We start from the raw sequence: 20,820 nt of genomic DNA, 5'->3' as shown, positions 1-20,820 counted from the left end.
ACACACCCAGAATCCAGCCCGGGAACCCTTCCGGTATTAGGGACCCGCTCCCCCCTGAGTCAACGGCATGGGGGGAGGAGACCAGACAACCGTGCAGGGCGTTTGCGTCTTGTCCTGGGCTCCAAGCCCACCTTGCATGCAGGTCTTGGGGCTGACCTCCCAGACCCCCAGGAGGCCTGCGAGACTCAGGAGGAGGGAAGAAGGACTTCCTCGGCTCTGAGATACTTCCCGGTTTCCTCGGTGCTAAGGTCTGAATGCTTGTTTTCCCCAAACCCGTATACTGAAATCCTAACCAGAGGGGCTTTGCTATCTCCACCTAGATTTTGGAGGGTGAAGTGGCCAGGAGTCTTGGCCTCGACCCAGGCAGAGACCGGCGCCCCACACGGGTGGGGCCACTGGTGTGTGATTCCAGCCACAGAGATCCCAGAGAATGGCATATAACCCACGTGGTGTAACTGCATAATCCCATAAGGGGGGCATCCAAGACACCGGTGGCGTGGGCTGCGCCCAGTGAAGCTGTGGAGGCAGGACCTCTGCCCCACGGGCCTGGACGGCAACAGGGAGCCAAAGAGAGTCCTCTGACGCCTTCGGGTTCTGGACGTGCCCAGGAATGTCCACCCAACCCTGTCCTGCCATGGTGCTTTGGAAGCTCATGGTCTGGTCTCATCTCACAGCTTCCCAGCTAGAGGGGATCCTGCCTCAGGGTGAATTTGTATCTCGAGTCTCCCACACCTGATTTACTCGGCAAGCCAGCATCAACCTCCCCACCCCTTGGCACTGGGGGTACCAGCCCTGGTTGGTCCCTTGTCTGAGCTCCGAGGTACTGGCGACCCCAGCTGGTAATGTCTTTGGTCCCCCAGCCCCGGGGCTCCCACCGGTCCTCGTCTCCCCGGGCTGGAGCACCATCTCCCTCGCATGTCGCTCCGTGTTCCTGGCATGGCTTGGGATACGGTGGTGTGTGAGGGAGAAGAAAACGGCTCTGCTTTGTTTTTACATGCATACTGAAGCAGTTAGGGGTGAATGCCCAGAATTTGTTTAAAAATATGCCAGCCAAAAGAGGGGAGAACAGGAAAAAAAAAAAAAAAAGAAGGGAGAACAGAGGAAGCCGTTGGTGGGAAATAGCAGGGTGACAGGTATGAGGGGTTCAAGCGTGTCTGGGAGACTTCACAGCGAACACACAAATGGAAGCAGTGTTCTGCTCCAGCGTAAGATGGACCTGAGGGTGCCGAGCTCATGACCGTCCTCTGACCTTGGGGATGCCCTTCATCTGTGTGGACGTGGGGCCCGAGACTGTTCGCTTCAAAAACAATAACATAACTGTGACCCTTTCTGTCCGTTTGTTGTCAGCTTACTACTTCCTCCAGGAAAATTTGTAAATATTTTAGGTCTTGCCAAAACTACCAGCAGAAAAAGAAAGGGAAAAAGCATCACTCCTCAATTTTTTAGGGAAACAACTGGAAAACAAGTACTCACCAGCTGATGAAAGGAACGCACAGTCTACACGACTGATAATATTCAAAATGCTCAGTCATAAAAATAAAGGCCTTTTATTTGGTTTTTCTACGCCGTTACAGGAACCCATGGCAATACTCTGGAACCCACGAGGCCTGCGGCCACACCCGCACCTGCTGCGAGCATCTATGGAGAAGCCGAAGGGTCACGACACACACTCGGGGTCACGGGGTCACCTTCTTGTAGGTGATGTGAAGATGCTGAGTCATGGGCTGGGTAGTGGTCGCCATGGAGACTGTCTGTTCAAGTTTGCCTTCAGAATTCAGCCTGAATTTTCGGGTGATCTGAGCAGAACAAAACAAACACCTTAGTTTTACCTTCTAAAGGCGGCCCGCCATGGGCCAAGTGCTCTGTTAGGGCTGCAACACGCCGCCCCCGTTGTCAGAGGCCTGTGGGCCGCACAGTGTCGCCGCCAGTGGGTGACGGACACTCAGCCCACAGCCGCTGCGGGGCGTGCCAAGATCAAGGGGTCCTGACCCCTGGGTCCTTCCTCTGACCCTCGGTTGTCCCCAGAAGACCAACAGGCATGCATGGAACTTGGTCTTGTCTCAGCTCATTTAGAACCCAGCCGCTTTTTCCTTTCAGACAAAAGCTGACCTTCCGATGCATTCCTGCTTTACCCCCTTCCCTTTCATGCTTACAACCTGAACTGACGTCACCCGTGTTCTCGAAAAACTCAGCGCGACCACCTTTGGAACCACTAGTTTATCCCAACAAAGTGTGGCGGCCAATGAGAAAGTCCTATCCTTACTGAGCGTGAAGCAACGGTAGAGACACAAGCGGATGGCCGACATCTCCCCAGTGTTCTGGAACACACTGGGGGCTCCAGAAATGTATGCAGCAGGAGTTCTCCTCTACAGCCAATCACTCTGTAACTGACCATCTGGCACAGAAAAACCAGAAAAGCCACATCTCAGAAAGCCCATTTAAAGGCGTAAGGGAACCAGCCCAGAAGGCAAGACAAAGGTCCCGGAGAGAAGAGAGACGCAGCTGGGAGCAACCGTTCACCTGAGGAATGTGCGTGCTATGAGGGGACAGCAGTGGGGCCAAGAGCCTGGGGAGCCGGGCCAGCGCTCTGATTCCTGGCATACTTTGGAATGTGTGCCCATCGAGGAGGAGAGGCCATGGAAAGACCCCAGACCTTTGGCTGGGACCCAACAGGCTGCACTCTAGGAGTGAGGGCTAACCGGAAACGGACAGGGAAGGCCAGCTTCATAACAGCTCAGCCTCCAGCGGTCAGGCTCTGCCCTCCCTGGACCGACGGCCAGCAGCACGAGGACCGCTCTGTGGTAGCAGAGGGCATCGCACGGAGCCTCACGGCATCTACAGTCTTCACAGGTGGTGCCAAGAAACAGAACAAACCGACTGAGCAAGCGAGGTAAGAGCAGTGGAGGTGCCAGGAGCAGATGCCCCAGGGCGGGTGTGCCAACACCAGAGTCACCAGGAAAGGACACGGAGCTTTTCAGCAGAGGACTGCCTCCACCAGAAAGAATAAAATGGGAATTCTGTAACTGCAAAATGCAATCAGCAGAATAGACACTGCCAGAAAACAGTCTGTAGAAAAACCCGGGCTGGAACCGGGAGGAGGACGGACGGAAGCCATGACGGAAGCGAAGAAACACAGTGGAGACCCGAAGTTCTGACATGCATGCTGGAGATCCCAGGAGATGGGAAGAACGGAACACAAGCCAAACGTGATGGGGTCACAGCCAGCTCTCGGAGGCTGACTGGACATACAGCGAGTCGCAGATGCAATTACATCCTAGCAAGATGCCGGCTGCTCACCAAGGACCAGCCAGACACCCAGGGACCCGTGGGAGGACAGCGTGTCCAGGGACCAACAGGCCACATGGGCTCTGGGCTTCCCCACAGAAGAACGGCAGCCAGAAGACGACGGGATGGCATCTCAAACCCATTAACATAACCACCACCCAAAGCATTCTCGGTGCAGTGAAAATACTACTCAGAAACAAAGGAAAAGGGCGCCTGGGCGGCTCAGACGATTGAGCATCTGCCTTCGGCTCAGGTCATGATACCGGGATCCTGGGATCGAGCCCTGCATCGGGCTCCCTGCTCAGCGGAGAGCCTGCTTCTGCCTCTCCCTCTGCTGCTCCCCCTGCTTGTGTGCTCTCTTGCTGTCAAATAAGTAAATAAAATCTTAAAAAAAAAATGAAGGCAAAATGAAGACATTTCTAGACCAAAAAAACTCCGCAGAGGACTTACCAGCAGGAGTCCTCACCCCATGGAAGAAAGTACCAGAGGAATTCCGCAGGCTTTCAGGGGAGAGGCCCACGGCAGCACGGAGAAGCAGGGACAGATGCGGCGCAGGGGAGCAGGGAGCCTGCGGCTGACCACGGTAGCAACGTGGCCCCAGTGCGCGCTGCTGAAGCGCACGAGTCGGGAACCCGAGGCGGCGGTGGCGCGTGTGAAGGGAGCTGGCCTGCGCCCATGGACGGGCGTGAAAAACGGCCGAAATCTTAGTGCTGTTTCTGAAAATGCCCCTCCCCCATTCAAAGTCAAAACGCTGGTGTGGCACATACTATGCCCTTACTTCAGAAATCTAAGTTTTTGTTTTTAAGCGAAGAGCGCCGCCTGTGACAGGTTTTGACGAGGCTCCCGGCTCCTTTTTAGCCAGCGGTACCAAGGAGGGACACTCCTGTTCTCTGGAAAGGTGTTTACCCATGTTTTCAACTGGGAGAGGAGATTTCCAAGGGTCATCTGCAAGGAAATCTCGGACTCGTGCGAAAATGACATAAAACATCTGTATTTACTCATAAGGAAAAAGTTTCATTTTGTTGCCATTAGGAAAAAGGGTAGTGTAAGACCAGAAAAAGTAAAATAAAAAAATAAAACTGCTACCCGCCCCCCCCACAAAACCCCATGACCGCAGAAGCAGACAGGGCAAGGGAGACACTTGGGAGTCCGAGACCCGTGTCCCGAGCGCTGCCGCCGTGAGGAGCTGGACACGCGGCCCCAGGCTCCGCCCCAGGTGCATGTGGAACTGACACCCCAGCGCTGCAGAGCCCGGGCACCTGGCATGCCCGCCGTGGTCTGAGAGGGCCTGTCCCAAGGTCCCTGCGGCGGTCTGGAAGCAGTCCGAGCACCAGCTATGTCAGACGCCCGTGAACGCAGACCGCATCTGTAGTCCGCGGGCATCACCGAAGGACAGCAGGATGAGGTACCACAAACGAGCCGGTAAGCAGGAAGACAGAAGAGGACACAGGGCGGGAAGGGGGAGAGCAGAGCGCCCAGAACCAGACAGACAGGACACTTCGTGGGCCAGGCAAGTATTCCCATGCTATTTTAGTGTCTTTATTTTTTTTTTAAGGATTTTATTTATTTGACAGAGAGAGACACAGCGAGAGAGGGAACACAAGCAGGGGGAGTGGGAGAGGGAGAAGCAGGCTCCCAGCTGAGCAGGGAGCCCGATGCGGGGCTCAATCCAGGACCCTGGGATCATGACCTGAGCCGAAGGCAGACGCTTAACGACTGAACCACTCAGGCGCCCCTTCATTCTACATTACTTTTTCTGGAATTTCATTTACAAATAAACAAGGCTTTTACCTTTGAATCACTTCCCAGAGGACACGAGGTGGCGTGGAGACATGCCCCACCTGCACCCACACTTGCCTTTGTCATGGAGACACAGTGGTCTTACGGCGCCCTCGCCTGAGCGCCTGTGACAGACTGTGCTCACAGAGCACAGGGCGGGCAGGGGGGTCAGCTGTGCAGGGGTGTTCAGGTGGGGCGGCCCCGTGGGAGCCAAGGCATCGGGCAAGGCCACTGCTTGTTCCCTCGGAGCCTGGCAGGTGCTGAGGCTGACAGTCACCTCATAGACGCATCCAACGCCCGAGCACAACTGGCCTTTTCCAGGAGGCTCTGTCCCTGTGGGCTGCAGGGGCTCCTGGCAACACCGGGTTTCACGGCACAGCGATCTAAGTGTGGGCCCCCCACAGCCCTTCCCTGGGAACCCTGTCACGGCCATCCTGCTCCAGAACAAACATGGTGACAAGCAGCACACGAGCAAGGGACAGGGCACAGGCCCAGGAGTGCACACCATGACTGCCAGGTCCCAGGAGGGGTGGGGAGCTGGGGGAGCAGGGCGAGGGGCCGCCCCGTGCCCACTGCCCCAGGACCGCCGCCCCCGCCACAGAGAGGACAGCCACCACAACTAGAAACAGCACTGCGGTGCACGGGCCCTGGAGCCGCCTGTCGGCTTCCTTTGGGTTCGCAGTCCCTCAGAGGACGTTTCCCACGCCATCTTCCTCTTCCAGTGGAAGTCATTAGAAAGATTTAACGCGGACGCAGGCTGCACATGGCCTCACTCTGGTTCCCGTGGCCTCTGGCAACAGCTAGCAATCTGGTGAGTTCACTTGTACTAACTCTGTGGTCATCCCGAGTCGGCCACCACAGCGAAAGCATCATCGAACCAAGACCTGTCTGCGCCACAGACGGATCCCCATGTGAGGAAGAGGGGGTTGGAGGCAACCACTAGCCTGTGCAACGTCAAGGGGAGCTTGTTCAGGCTGTCGGGGGATCAGAGCCCACGCGCCCACGCAGCCCAGAGCCCAGCTCCCGCACACAGAGCCGGGTCAGGGGGTCCCGTGGCCTCTGAAGGTTCAGGAAGAGTCCGTGTGAACAAACACAAGTTCTTATCTCAGCCAAGTGTGCTCACTTTCCCGAGACTGCAGCTACCCCACAGAAACAGGACCGTGCAGAGAAGTGTGATGTGAGAATTTCTCCATGTTTTAATGCTTTCTCAAAGCGTTTTTTTTTTTCTTCTTGTTTCCTTCAGCAGGGAAAAGGTGGAAAAGGAAGCTCAGGAGGAAGATGGCTGTGGCTGTGTTTTAGGCCCTAAAACAAAGACGTCAGGAAGCCACGGTGGCTAATGCACCCCCCGTGGAGCAGGTGTGGGTGTGGAGGCAGGAAGGGCCCAGCTTGTCGGGCACGGGAATCCCAGTGTGCTGACAGCTTCCAGGCCGTCTTTTTTTTTTTTTTTTTTAAGATTGTATTTATTTATTTGACAGAGAGAGACACAGGGAGAGAGGGAACACAAGCAGGAGGAGTGGGAGAGGGAGAAGCAGGCTTCCCACGGAGCAGGGAGCCCGATGTGGGGCTCGATCCCAGGACCCGGGATCATGACCCGAGCCGAAGGCAGACGCCTAACAACCGAGGCCCCCAGTGCCCCTTCCATGCCGTCTTTACAGAAATGACGGCTTGCCGCCCTTACAGAAATGACGGCTTGCCGCCCATCAGCACAACCGGGGATCAGAGCACGTGCACGCTGCCTGCCGCCAACACTCAGGTTCTTCCCCCAACCCCGGCTTTCCTGGGATGGGACCGGCACACAGACTGTGGGTGTAAAGCTACAACGTGACGCTTGCACACGTGTGTGTACGGCGTCAACACCCCGTCCCCTCACAGTTACCTTGTGTGGAGCGTGAGAGCTTTTAAGATTTACTCTCTGAGCAAATTTTACACGATACAGTATTAACCACAGACGGCGTGCTGTGCGTAATTTCCCCACGACTCACTCCTCTTACACCCGGACGTCTGTGCCCTCTGACCTACAACCTGCCATCCCTCTGCCCCCAGGCAACACCATTCTACTCTGTTTTTTAAAAATTTCACATATAAATGAAGCCATGCAGTATTTCTCTTTCTTTATTGGACTGGTTTACTTCACTTAATGTAATCCCCTCAGGGATTCACGTTGCAAATGGCAGGATTTAATTTTTTTTAATGGCAGAATAATACTCCTCGTGTGCGTGTATGTGTTTCTGTGTCCTTGAACAGGTGAAGCAGCTCACCCAGGGGCTCCAGGGCCAGAATCTGTTTCACAGCCACGGACACACAGCTGTGCACGACTGTAACCAGACCCCCTCCCTGCCCCTCACGGACGACAAGGGAAGGTTGCTGGTGTGGGAGGAGGGGAGGCAAAGGAGAGGAAACTGGGGAAAAGTGTCATTTTGAGAAAAGGCACAAAGACAGAAAGATGAAAAATTCACTTAATAGCTTAATAGCAAACTGGAGATGGAAGAAAGACTCAGTGAATTTGAGAACAGGTCAATAAAAATGTCCAGATTGGGGGTCCCTGGATGGCTCAGTCAGTGGAGTGTGTGACTCCTGATCTCGGGGTTGTGAGTTCAAGCCCCATCATGGGCGCAGAGATTAAAAATAAAATCTTTAAAATATCTAAAATGAGGGGCGCCTGGGTGGCTCAGTCGGTTAAGCGTCTGCCTTCGGCTCAGGTCATGATCCCAGGGTCCTGGGATCGAGCCCCGCATCGGGCTCCCTGCTCCGCGGGAAGCCTGCTTCTCCCTCTCCCACTCCCCCTGCTTGTGTTCCCTCTCTCGCTGTGTCTCTCTCTGTCAAATAAATAAATAAAATCTTAAAAAAAAAAAAAAGTAAAAAAAAAAATAATAAAATATCTAAAATGATTAATATAGAGAAAACAGACTGAAGAAGAATGAACAGTCTCAGGGACATGTGGGACAGTATTAAACGGCCTAACATCTGTTTAGTAGCAGTTCTGATGAGAAAACTTAAGAATGGAAAAGTTGGAGAAACAATGGCAGAAAATCCCCAAATATGACCCAAAACACCATCTTACAGATCCAAGAATTTCAGGAGACCCACACAGGATAAGTACAAGGAAACCACACCCAGGAACACCATAGTGAAAGGAAGATGAAGGAAAAAAACCTCAAAAATGACTAGAGGAAGGACGCCTGGGTGGCTCAGTCGGTGAAGCACCTGCCTTCGACTCAGGTCATGATCTCAGGGTCCTGGGGTTGAACCCTTCATCGGGCTCCCTGCTCCGCGAGAAGCCTGCTTCTCCCTCTCCCTCTGCTGCTCCCTGCTTGTGCTCTGTCTCTCAAGTAGATGCATGAAATCTTAAAAAAATGACTAGAGAAAAAAGACAAATCACGTGCAGGGCATGAAGAATTTTGGCTGACTTTTCAACAAACACAATTAAGGTCAGAAGACGATGGAACAAAATAATTACTTTAAAAAACTATGCCTGTTGACCCAGAATTTTATTTATGGTAAACATATCCTTCAAAACTGGGAGTGAAAGAGGATTCCGTGAAGATGGCTGAGTAGGAAGTCCCTGGAATTGGTCTCCCCACTGGACACAACTGCACGAGCCTGTCCAGCAGCCAGGAAACAGGCTGCTGTGCAGGTGTTTCTGGAGCAGCCTGTGGGGGCCAGGGTGGGCAAGGACCCTGTCCTCCAAATACGGAGGACCTGTCGTCGGTGGGCAGCAAAGGCCCCGCCCCCTCCAGCTCAACGGACTCACGCGAGATCTGAAGGGCCAGCACCCCCTTACCCCACTTCATTTTAACTTTTTCTGGTTTTGGGACCCAGATTTTAGAGACTAGGACAAACAATGACATATATGGAGAAATTAGAAAGTGAGTGCTCATGCCCAGGCAAAGGCTCAGAAAAGACCCGAGAACACCTTCAGTTTACATCTCAGGTGGCTCCTGGGCACAGAGATAGCCCACAACAACCAACCAAACAAACAAAAATAAACATAAATAAATGGAAACACATCCAATGTTCATGGTTTAGAAGACTTAATATGAGTAAGATATCAATACTGCCCAAACATGTATAGGATTAATGAAAGCCCTATGAAAATCCCAATGGCATGTTCTGTAGAAACAGAAAAATGGATCCTAAGATTCACATGAATCCCAAGGGACCCAGAATAGGAAAAATAAAAATCCTGAGGAAGAAGAACAAAGCTGAAGGACAGGTACCTCTTGATCTCCCAAGCACATGGCACTGGCACAATGAGAGTGATACAGACCGATGGAGCTGAACAGAGAACCCAGAAATGATCCAACTCTCACATGTGTGGTCAGAGGATTTTCAACAAAGCTGTCAAGACCACTCAATGGGCAGAGGACAGTCTCTTCAACAAACGTGCTGGGAAAACTGGGCATCCACATGCGAAAGAATGGAGTTGGATGCTTACCTATCACCACACACAAAAACTAACTCAAACATGCTGCAATTCATGAAAATTAAAGACTTTTATGCATCAAAAGATATTATAAGCAGAGTGGAAAAGCAGCTCACAAAAGGAGAGAAAATATTTGGGAACCGCATATCTGACAAGGGATTCCGAGATAGCGGAGAACTCCAGCTGCTGTAACACAAGCAGAAACAGCTAGTGTTGGTGAGGACGTGGGGAGCTGGGGGCCACGCACAGCTGACGGGAGCGCACACTGGTGCAGCCACTTGGGAAACGGTATGGTGGTGCCTCCCAAAATTAAATAGAGCTACCCTACGACCCAGCAAGTCCATTTCTGGGTACACCCTCAAAAGGACTGAGAGCAGGGTCTTTTTTTTTTTTTTTTTAAAGATTTTATTTATTTATTTGAGAGAGAGGATGAGAGGAGAGAGAGAGCACATGAGAGGGGGGAGGGTCAGAGGGAGAAGTGGACTCCCCGCTGAGCAGGGAGCCTGATGCGGGACTCGATCCCGGGACTCCAGGATCATGACCTGAGCCGAAGGCAGTCGCTTAACCAACTGAGCCACCCAGGCACCCGAGAGCAGGGTCTTGAAGAGATGTCTGTACACCCAAGTCAATGGCGGCATTATTCACAGTAGATAAAACACGGAGGCAACTCTGCCGTCCACTGACGGATGGATAAGCAAAACGTCAATACACACATACGACAGACAACCATTCAGCCTTAAAAAGGAGGGAAATTCCACAATATTCTACAACATGGAGGAACACTGAGTGAAATAAGCCAGTCACAAAAAGACTAGTGTGGGATTCCACCTACACAAGGTCCCTAGGGTAGTCGGTTTGTAGACACAGAAAGCAGAATGGGGGATCCCAGTGGGTGTGGGAGGAGAGAGGGGGGAGTTATTGCTTAACGGGCATGGGGGCTTCAGTTCTGTAAGATGCAAGGGTTCTGGCAATGGATGGCGGTGACGTCTGCACACCACCTAAGCGTAGCCTCAGGAACCGTTAAGATGCTAACGTCTGTTATCTGTATTTGAACCACAGTTAAATAGTTAGGGACTGAAATAACCCCAAGCGAGCTGCCAACAACAGACCTATACTGCAAAGAAGGCATGAACGCATGGCTTCCGGACGAAGGCAAACTATGCCCCGGGAGACGTGGGTCTAAGGAAGGTGAAAAGAACAACACAGAAGAAAAATAAGTGGGTAAGTAGAAGAGATTGCTTTTACCCCCCCTCACTGTAATGTCTCTGAAAGTCAGCTCATTATTTAAAGCAAAAGTACTGGGGCGCCTGGGTGGCTCAGTCAGTTAAGTGTCTGACTCTTGGTTTCTGCTCAGGTCGTGATCTCGCGGTTGTGGGATTGGGCCCCGTGTAGTCAGACTCTGCGCTCAGCGCGGAGTCTGCTTGAGATTCCTTCTCTCCCTCCCCCTCTGCCCCTCCCCATTCGTGCTTGCTTTCTCTCACAAATAAATAAATAAAATGTTTAAAAAAATAAAGCGAAAGTAACAATACTGTAAAGGTTTGTGGTATATGTGTGTGTATAGTTCTTACACACGTATTTACATATATAGGTTAGTGTAACAGAAACGGTCAGTGGGGTTACAGAGCTGTAAGGTCACGACCCACAAGCAGGACCAGGGAAGTGTCAGCTGTAAAGTAGGGGATTATCCAAGATCAACGTGAAGGGGGAGATGTAACGGTACCATATTGATTACAGACTTTGGCAAGTTTAGGATTTACACTGTTAGCCTCAAAGCAACCATTAAAAGAAACAAGAAAGACACAGATAAGAAGCTAACAGAAGAGGGAGCCTGGGTGGCTCAGTCGGTGAAGTGTCTGCCTTCGGCCCAGGTCATGATCCTGGGGTCCTGGGATCGAGTCCTGCGTTGTGCTCCTTGCTGGGTGGGGAGCCTGCTTCTCCCTCTGCCTGCTTCTCAATCTACCTGCCCCTCCCCCTGCTTGTGCTCTCTCTCTGTCAAATAAATAAATAAGATCTTAAAAAAAAAAAGAAGCTAACAGAAGAAATATCACTCAGCCATAAAAAAGGAGATCTTGCCATTTGCTACAACATGAGTGGACCTAGAGGGCGTTATGCTAAGGGAAGTAAGTCAGAGAAAGACAAATACCATAGGATTTCACTTGTATGTGGAATCTAACACACAAAACAAGTGAATAATCGCACAAAGAGCAGAATCAGACCCATAAACGCACAGCGGGGAGGGGTGGAGGGTGGACAGAAGGGGTGAAGGGGCGGGAGGTACCGCTTGCAGTTACGGAGCGAGTACGTCCCGGGGATGAAAGGCGCAGCGCGGGGACCGCGGTCAGTGATCCCGCAATGGCGTCGTGTGGTGACAGGTGGGGCCATATGTGTGGCGAGCCCAACGTAACAGTTTATGGAGTTGTCCCATCACTAAGTTGTACACCTGAGACAAATGTAATGTTGTGTGTCAACTACACTTCAATAGAAAAAGAAAAAAAAAGCTAACAAAAGAAAGAAAACAATGCTAAAATTACTTAAACCAAGAGAACACAGCAAAGGAAAAAAACAAAGAACAAAAGACAAATCAAGATAGTGGTCTTACAACCAACCATACCAGTAATATTTTTATTAAATGTAAATGGACTAAACATTCCAATTAAAATATGGAGCTTTTTGACTAGACAAAAAAAGCAAGACTACAGGAGATATACCGTGAATATAGAGAGCTAAATAAGTAAAACGTAAAAAGGAAGGAAAACAGATGCACCAAATAAACAAGCATTGGACAGCAGCTGTGGTTCTGTTACCATCAGTCTTCAAGGTACATACTCCAAGCTACCAAGAGGAACATTTCATAAATATAATACGTATCATCACACGTACGCATCTTATGACAGAGCTTCAAAGTCATGAAGCAAAAACAGACAGAACCCAAGAAAGGAAGAGAAATAGCCCCGATCATCTTTGGAGATTCTAGCACCTCTCAGTAATCAGACAGAACCAGACCCCCCCACCCCGCCCCCGACCAAAAAAATCAGCAGTATGAAGGAAATCAGAATGACGTTATCAATCGACTTGAACTAAGTCCACTACACCCAACAACTGTCAAATACGTATTTATTTGGAGTGTGCATGAGGCATTCACCAAGTTACATCATACACTGTGGCAGAGTAACTCGGAAAGCATGTGCTCTGGGCTTTACAGAATTGAATTAGATATCATTAGCAATAGATTATGTAGAAAATCCTCAAATATTTGGAAAGTAAGTAACATACTTCTAAATGACCCAGTTCGAATAAGAAAGTCACCAGGGAAAGTATTTTGAGCTGGAGGTGATAAGAGCACACTCTTCATAGGGATGCAGCTGAAGCAGGGCTTGGAGTGAAATTCATAGTTTCAAGTGGTGCATCACAAACTAAAAATGGGCTAAATACCAGTGACTTAAATTTCCCATTTAAGAAATCAAAAAAGAGGGAATTAAACTCAGGATAATTAGAATAAAACAAATAACATGATACAAAAATCCTTCAACTTACGTATTTTAGTAATATAAATAGCAATAACTAAAAATGACAAATTATCTGTCATTGGGGTTTATCTGAAGAATGTGGGGTTGGGTCAACATCTGAAACCCTGTTCCTATAACTCACCACATTAAGAGAATAAAGGAGAAAAATCACAGAAGCATCTCAATAGCAGAAGCACCTGTCAGAATTCAACACCCATTTATAATTTTTAATAACTGGCAAACTAAAAATATAAGAAAACAGAATGTGGTAAAGGGCACTGGTAAAAACCCGACAGTGACCATCACACCCAATGGTGAAGGCGGAGTGCTTCCCATGAACAGAGAACAGGGCCTGGCGTCTACTCCCACCACCGGTACCGAACGTTACATAGGCTGCCCTTTCCAAAGTCCTAGCTCAGAAGAAAGAAATGGCATCGAGACTGGAAAGTAAGAAGTGACACTTTAACCGCAGATGACATGACTGTGTAGAAAACCCCAAAGAATCTATTAAAAAATGAGTAAAATAAAAAAGTGAATTTAAGAGGGTTACATGATATAAAATCAATGTGTAACAGTCAAATGTATTTCTATACACTAGCAACAAATAATTCAGAAAATTAAGAAATCATTTCTAACAGCATCCCAAAACCACAAAATACCCAGGCATAAATTTTACAAAATACATGCAACACATGTACTGAAAACTACAACACAATTTAGGGTGAGGAAATCCTACATAAATGGAGAGATTTACATGGTATTGGATTAGGAGAGTCAGTTTGCTGAAGATGGTACTTCCCAAATTAATCTCGAAATTCAAGTAATCCTAAAAATTCTTCTAGAAGTTGACAAGCTAATTCCAAACTTCATACGAAAATGCAAAGAGTCCCTGGGTACCCAACACAATTTTGTAAAAAGAAAAAAAAGTTGGACAACCAATATGATCGGATTTCAAATATTAGTCTAAAGCTACAGTAATCCAGATCGCGTGGCCTCAGCGTACACAGAAACTCAGAGATCACCTGGGTGTAAGACAGTCCAAAATGGACCCACGCAAGTGCACGTCACTGCGGGATGAGGGAGTAACGGCAGTCTTTTCAACAAACGGTGCTGGAACAATGGGGTATCTATCCGGGGGGAAAAAATAAAAGAATCTTGATGCCTACCTCATACCATACAAAAACACAAATTCCAAAATTATAGACCTTAAAGCAAAAAGGAAAACCGTAACAATTATTGGAGAAAATGCAGGTTAAAAATCTCTGCAGCCTGGGTTAGGCAAAAGAATTTAAGACAGGGCACAAAAAGCAGAGCATAAAAGAAAGCGCTGGTAAGCGAACATGAAAAGTCAAAACATTTTGTCATAAGCTGGGAGCACATGTACCTGATGAAGGACCTGTACTTGGAACATGTAACTCTCAGAACTCAAGCTGCTGGAGAGAGGGGCCCAGGATCTGAATGCTTGCTTCACAAAACAAGAAATAACTGGCAAATAAGCACCACGGAAGGAGGACCAACATCATCAGTCATCTGGGAAATGTATTTTTTTTTTTTTAAGATTTTATTTATTTATTTGACAGAGAGAGACACAGCGAGAGAGGGAGCACAAGCGGGGGAGTGGGAGAGGGAGAAGCAGGCTTCCCGCGGAGCAGGGAGCCCGACGTGGGGCTCCATCCCAGGACCCCGGGATCATGACCTGAGCCGGAGGCAGACGCTTAACGACTGAGCCCCCCAGGCGCCCCTGGGAAATGTATTTAACCGCATGTAACACCCCTGTGCAGCCACCAGGACGGCGGACACTCAAGGACCAACGTGGTTGGGGGGGTGGGGCGGTGGGGGTGGAGCGGCACAAGACCCAGCCTGGAGGCTCCGGCTCGCTCACCTGGCACTCCCCACGGGACTCAGCAGTCCCAGTCCTAGGTCCTCACCCAAGAGCCGGGAAGACACACGTCCACACACATGCTCATAGCAGCTTTATTCCCAACAGCCCAGCACTGGAAACAAGCCAATCGGTGTCCGTCAACAGAGGGGAGACAGACGGAGCTGTGACATATTTGCCCAGTGGAACACTACTCAGCAATCAAAAACACCCAAACTACCGCTAAATGCAACAGCATGGATGAATCTCACAAATGTTACCTTGAATGAAAGGAGTAGACACTGTATGGACCCATTTACAGGGAATCCTACAAGATGCAAGTCTAGTGGAGTGACAGAGATCTGGCCCTGGCTGTGGGGGGGCTGGGGGCTGGTAGGGACAGCACAAGGCTCTTTCTGGGGTGAGGGGCTGTTCTCGTCCTGACCGGGGCATATTCCAAGGGTGTCCACCTGAACTGGATGCACTAACTGTATGTAAATTACACCTCCAGGCAGCTAATTTTTTTTTTAAGTAAAAAAAAAAAATTCTAGTAAGCCATGGTAATTAGCGGGAACTGGCAGGGGTGGGGGGAAGCGGGAACTGGTGGGGGGGCTGGGGAGGGCAGGCTCTGCCAGCAGGGGCCGGGGCAGCCGGCATTCAACTGCACAAAACTCAAATCTGGGTGAATTAATGACCTGAAGGGGAGGTTTTAGATCAAGCTGTAATGCTTCCAGGAAAAAAAATATAAAATAAAAAAAAAATATATATATATATATATATATATATTTTTTTTTTTTTTTTTTAAGATTTTATTTATTCATTTGAGAGAGAGAGAATGAGAGAGAGCACATGAGAGGGGGGAGGGTCAGAGGGAGAAGCAGACTCCCTGCCAAGCAGGGAGCCCGATGCGGGACTCGATCCAGGGACTCCAGGATCATGACCTGAGCCGAAGGCAGTCGCTTAACCAACTGAGCCACCCAGGCGCCCCTAGAATATATATTTTTTGACCTGTTTTCAGGGAAGCCTGCTTAAGTAAGAAATTCTAAAACCAATCCAGAAAGGAGAGCCTGGGAAACGGAACCACATAAAATCAAGAACTTCTGTTTCTCAGAAGCAGAAAAGGGGAGCAAAGATACAAACTGGAAGGGATATTGGCCACACCAGTAGCTCGAGAGGAGCTTACATCCAACTCAGAGAAGAACGAGTGTCAGGAAGGACAGCAGACACAGTGGAAGTGGTCAGAGGACCTGGACAGGACTCCACCAGAAGAGGGCCAAGCAGGACAGGATGGGACGCTGGCCATCAGAGCAGCTCTGGCCGCAGGAGTCAGCCGCTCAGGAGGCGGCGAGCATTAATGGGGGGAGTTTCTGGAAGGCAGGGGCCTCTCTGATCCTCAGCATCAAATGCGGGCACAGGCCTGGACCTGTCCTGTCTCAGGGCTGCTGTAGGGCACCACCCTGTGGGCTGTGTGGGGTCCTCAGTGACCGAGCACCGAGAGCAGGGCAACAGAGAAGGGGTGAGGTCAGGCTTCAACAACAGATAAGCAAGGACCCCTCCCAACACCTGCCGCTCCCGGGCATCTGCAGAAGCCAGGCATTCTGCCCACCAGCTGCTGGGAGGACAGACAGATGCTTCCAGCCCCAGCCTCCCTCCCTACCAGGTTCTGTGCATGTTGACCCAGCAGGAAGGCCAACCCAGTCGCACCCAGCCAGCTGTTGGTCAGCATGTCACCCTGAAGAGCTGAGCCCTCCTCTGGCCCCACCCCATGGGGGTGCCTCCCCTCACTGTGCCCTCAGTGGCTTCCCCTCACCTTCTCTCTCCTTTTACAGAGAGGGACTCTTGTGTTTAATTAATAAAGCCCAAACTTAGTTCTCTAGCAAAAATAAACAAACAAAATCCACCCCCCCAAATCCCTGATAAAGTCAAGTATGAGCAAGAAAAAGAGAAAACAGACATATGCAAAAGATCAGAAATATAAAGGGGACACAGAATGGCAGATGCAGAGAAAGCAGTGAGTGTTACTTCTTCCTCAAACTCTGAAAATCTAGATGAAAGAGCACTGGTCCTGGGAACCTTGACCTTGCAAATGCAGGGAGGTCGGAGGGCCAGGTAAGCAGGGAGGAGAGCAAGGGCACTCCCCCCACTGGGCCCAGATGCTTTCCTGAGGACATCTAGGAGGACCAGGCAACGTTGACGGGGCTCCCTCCTTGTCAGGGAACAGACACAGCTAAAAAGTGCCCAGCACACTCTATGAATAACTCTGGTACCAAAATCAGGACAAGTAGGAGTTATCTTCAAAAAGCAAACATGCCCTCAACACTTAGAAGTTATTAATACAATTCACTGCATCAACAGCTTCAAGTGGAAAAAACAGAATCCTCCCAAGAGGCTGCAAAAGCATTTAATGGAACTCAAAACCCATTCCTGAATATAATTTTTACCACAGTAGAAATAGGACATGCTTACCCGACACATAAAATCAAGAACCTCTGTTTCTGAGAAGCAGAAGAGCGGGGCAAAAATACAAACTGGTAGCCTCGGGCGAGCACCTTGCGGGGTAAGCACTCTATCCGGGCTGCGCCAGAGAGCCAGCTGTCGGACGGGACGTCCCGCTCAGCAGAGCAGCACAGAGCCAGAGCCCCCCCAACACACCCAGGAGATGGAACGGCAGCCAGGTGCCAGACACACCCTCGGAAACCAGAAAGCATCACAGCACTACCCAGCCACGCAACGTCCAAGGCCTGCATAATTAACATCATAAAGGAATTAACCTGGTACCCACTGAAGTACCCCAAACTAGACCACCACGCTGCTGTCCACTGCGACCAACCAGAACTCCCCTTGTCCTCAAATTAACCCATGTGTTTATGTGATCCTGGCGTAAACGGTGTGGACCTGGACAAACTCACCGGACGGTCCGCCCAGAAGAGGGAATGCAGAAGAATTAACCAAGAAAATGTACAGTAAAGAATATCGGGAACTCTCCCCAGATATTAAGATAGGACATAGAGCTATGGTAACCTAAGTTATTACATGACTTTAAATTACTGTTGGTGAAGAAGCAGACAAAAGGAACAGACCCTCCTCCCCTATTTATGGGGATGGGCTTAAGACAGGCATGACATTTCAAATCTGGGGGGCTGCTGGTCACCCATCTGTACATGGCATCATGTGAAAACCAATCTGGGAGGGACTAAGGTCTAAGTGTAAAAGGGAAAGCTACAAGAGTGCAGGGAAACAAAAGACTAATTTCATCCTGTGAGTAGAAATGCCTTCCAGAGCTGGAATCCAAATCCAGACCCCATAAAGGAAAAGACCCCCAGAGAGAACCACAGAAAAGCTCGCAATCTGTTGAGTAGAACACATCATAAACCAAACTCACATATACCACCAGATGGGGAAACATCTGCCGCGCAAACAGCCATGGTACGTAGAAAGCTCCGGTAAACCAGTCAGATGGCAGCCCACAGAAACACAGGCAATGACCCTGAACATCAACCGTACGGAGCAAGAAACACAAACGGCCCACAAGCATGGGAAATGCTCCCTTGCATCCATTCAATTTCAAACACAAATGAGCCACCATCTTTCACGGATCAGATTCAAAAGACCAGTGAGTCTGGAACACGCCGTGTAGACGACGGTGCAGAGGAGCAGGTAGGTCCCTGCAGAGCTGGAGGGGACAGTCGTCAAGAAAAGCAATGCAAAATGTACCTGTCCTCTGATCCAGCAACTCAAATGGGAGAAATCTCCCCAACAGATAACGGACTCATTTGCCAAAGTGGACAGCCCAAACGTAAAAGGATGTTTGTGACTGAAAAACTGCAGCCGACCTGAGAACCCCTAAGTGCCCACCTGCCAGGGACCGGATTCCGCTGTGGCACACCCCCACCTCAGCATGTGTGGGGAGCGACCACATGACCGTGCAGACAGGCCAAGGGGTGATCTGTGGCCCCACTGAGGACTGCAAGTGCATGGCGGAAGGAGGGAAGGCTGCAGGGGCAGACTCACCTGCTCCACGTGAGGCTCCTTGGCGAAGGAGATCCTGGCGATGGAGTGGGACGTGATGCTCAGCTCCTGCCCATTCACCTCGCCCTCTTCCACCTCCACGATGCCTGCAGGGGGCCGTCAGTCCTCAGCAGCCTGCCCACGGCTTGCTGGTGCCACTGCTCCCACCACCACCTTCTGCACCCAGCGCTTCAACAGGTCTGAACTCGAAAGCCAGAGCCTCCCAGGCACCAAGGGGGAAAGACTCGCAAGTCCTCTTTATAGGCAGGGGAGGGGGTCTATGGAGGGCCACCCTGTCGGGGGTGGGGGGAGGGGGAGAGGGAGGAGGTGCCCTGACCCCAGCCCTGCCCCATCAAACAGGACAGGGAGCCTCCCCCCGGCCCCAGCTGCTGGCTGCCCCCCGACTTTTGGCTCACCAATGCCTTGGGCAGGCCCACTCCAGGATGGGCTAGTTTCTGACTGTCCCACCAGCTTCTAGGACGTGAGACTCACTCGAGCCAGGGAGCAAGGTAAAGGTGAAGCAGGTGTGTTTTTGAGTCATTTCTAATTAATGAGCCTGGCTAACTATCTCAGGGTGGCCTCCCACTGGGCACAGAGTGGATTTCCGGACAGTTTCTGGCTGCACAGCGAGCCTCCCGTTCTCGTGCACACATTCCGCACCTCTGAGCTGCGGCAGACAGAGCTCTGTCGTGAGCTGTTGCTGGGAGAACTTGGGAGAAGAGGGAGTCAGGCCCTCTCACCAGCTCCCTCCTGCCAGCCCTGCCGAGTCCGTCCAAAGGCCTGACGCTTCCCACCCTGACAAGCACTCAGTCACTCCCCACAAATGTGCCCACGACCACGGACACCCCCAAAGGTCACTCTGAAAGCAGGAGGCAGACGCCGCCTCCCCGGCTGGCCAGCCCTCTGATGGCATGCATGGTACGTGGGCAGGGGCAGGCCAGGGACGGCCGCCAAGCGGAGGTACCTGTGTTCTGGGCGCTGACGAAGGCCACCTTGTTGGTGTCAGGCTTGAGGCGGATGAAGCCACACTCCCTGTGCATGGGTTTGCGTGTGTCTGGGTGGAAGGCGTTGAACCTAGTGGGAAGCAGGAGAGGTGAAGCCCCAGGTATCAGATGCCCCCCAGAGCGTGCCGGACTTTGTGGACACATTTTTCTCACTCTATAAAGCACCCCACCCACTGAATATAAATAATGCAGTTAGTTGGGGCGCCTGGGTGGCTCAGTCAGTTAAGTGACTGATTCTTGATCTCAGGGTAGTGAGTTCAAGCCCCATGCTGGGCGGACAGACGACTTAAATAAAACTTAAAAAAAAAAAAAAAGATGCAGTTTCTTGTTCATGCGGAAACAGAGGGATGCATAAAAGACATAGCATGAGGGACATGAGGAACCACATGTGTGGGCCCCAGCCGCCAGGCACCCCAGGACCTTCCACCTCTGGCCCGGAAGCAGCTCCCCCACATGCGCCTCCCCCCGTCGTCTGTGTGTGCTGTCCCTCTTTTCCCAGCCGCCATGACTGACCCTGACCCTGAAGACGGGACCCTGAAACCTGTAAGTTCGGCAGACCCCCGCCCCCAGGGCTCCTTAGTGCTTCGCGGTCCCAAGCACCCTCCGTGCACAGTAAGATCCCACCCTTACACCAGGCTCTGCCTCTTGTGAGCAGTTCACAGGCGAGAAACAGAACAGGTGTTGGGTCAGGATGCGGCTGGAGGACTCCGAGGACTCTCGCTTTACTATGTAGCAGGACTGAGAACCACAACACTAACAGCCTCTCTGGGACCTCAAACAGCTCGGGGGGAGATTCTAAGAGAAATCCAGGTCATTTTATTTCCAGTAATGTGTGTCAGGGGGAGAGCACAGGCACTTACTTCATGTCTGCATTAGCAAGCCCGAGATTTTGTGGTCACCTTCAAAAACATGAGAGACCCAGAAGTACCATTTTTACCCACCGTGTGACTAGGTTCA

The 20,820-nt window shown here is 50.9% G+C and overlaps 1 protein-coding gene across 3 annotated transcripts in view; it reads right to left on the bottom strand.

Moving 5' to 3' along the window:
• Window positions 1-1,531: 1,531 nt before the first annotated feature.
• The window catches only part of THAP4 (THAP domain containing 4), a 43,656-nt gene continuing 24,367 nt past the window's right edge, over window positions 1,532-20,820 (bottom strand). For all 3 annotated transcript variants that reach the window (XM_035006674.1, XM_035006675.1, XM_035006676.1), the window contains 3 exons: window positions 19,824-19,933; window positions 18,863-18,966; window positions 1,532-1,796 (listed from right to left, as the gene is read on the bottom strand). In XM_035006674.1, the coding sequence (XP_034862565.1) occupies window positions 1,677-1,796; window positions 18,863-18,966; window positions 19,824-19,933 (334 nt within the window). In that variant the 3' untranslated portion in view covers window positions 1,532-1,676. The remainder of the gene's footprint in view (window positions 1,797-18,862; window positions 18,967-19,823; window positions 19,934-20,820) is intronic.

This window comes from Mirounga leonina, unplaced genomic scaffold (assembly GCF_011800145.1).
Source record: "Mirounga leonina isolate KUSES-001 unplaced genomic scaffold, KU_Mleo_1.0 Mir_151, whole genome shotgun sequence".
Lineage (NCBI taxonomy): Eukaryota > Metazoa > Chordata > Mammalia > Carnivora > Phocidae > Mirounga > Mirounga leonina.
The sequence above is the reverse complement of the archived record's forward strand: the minus strand, read 5'-3'. Positions and strand labels throughout refer to the sequence as shown.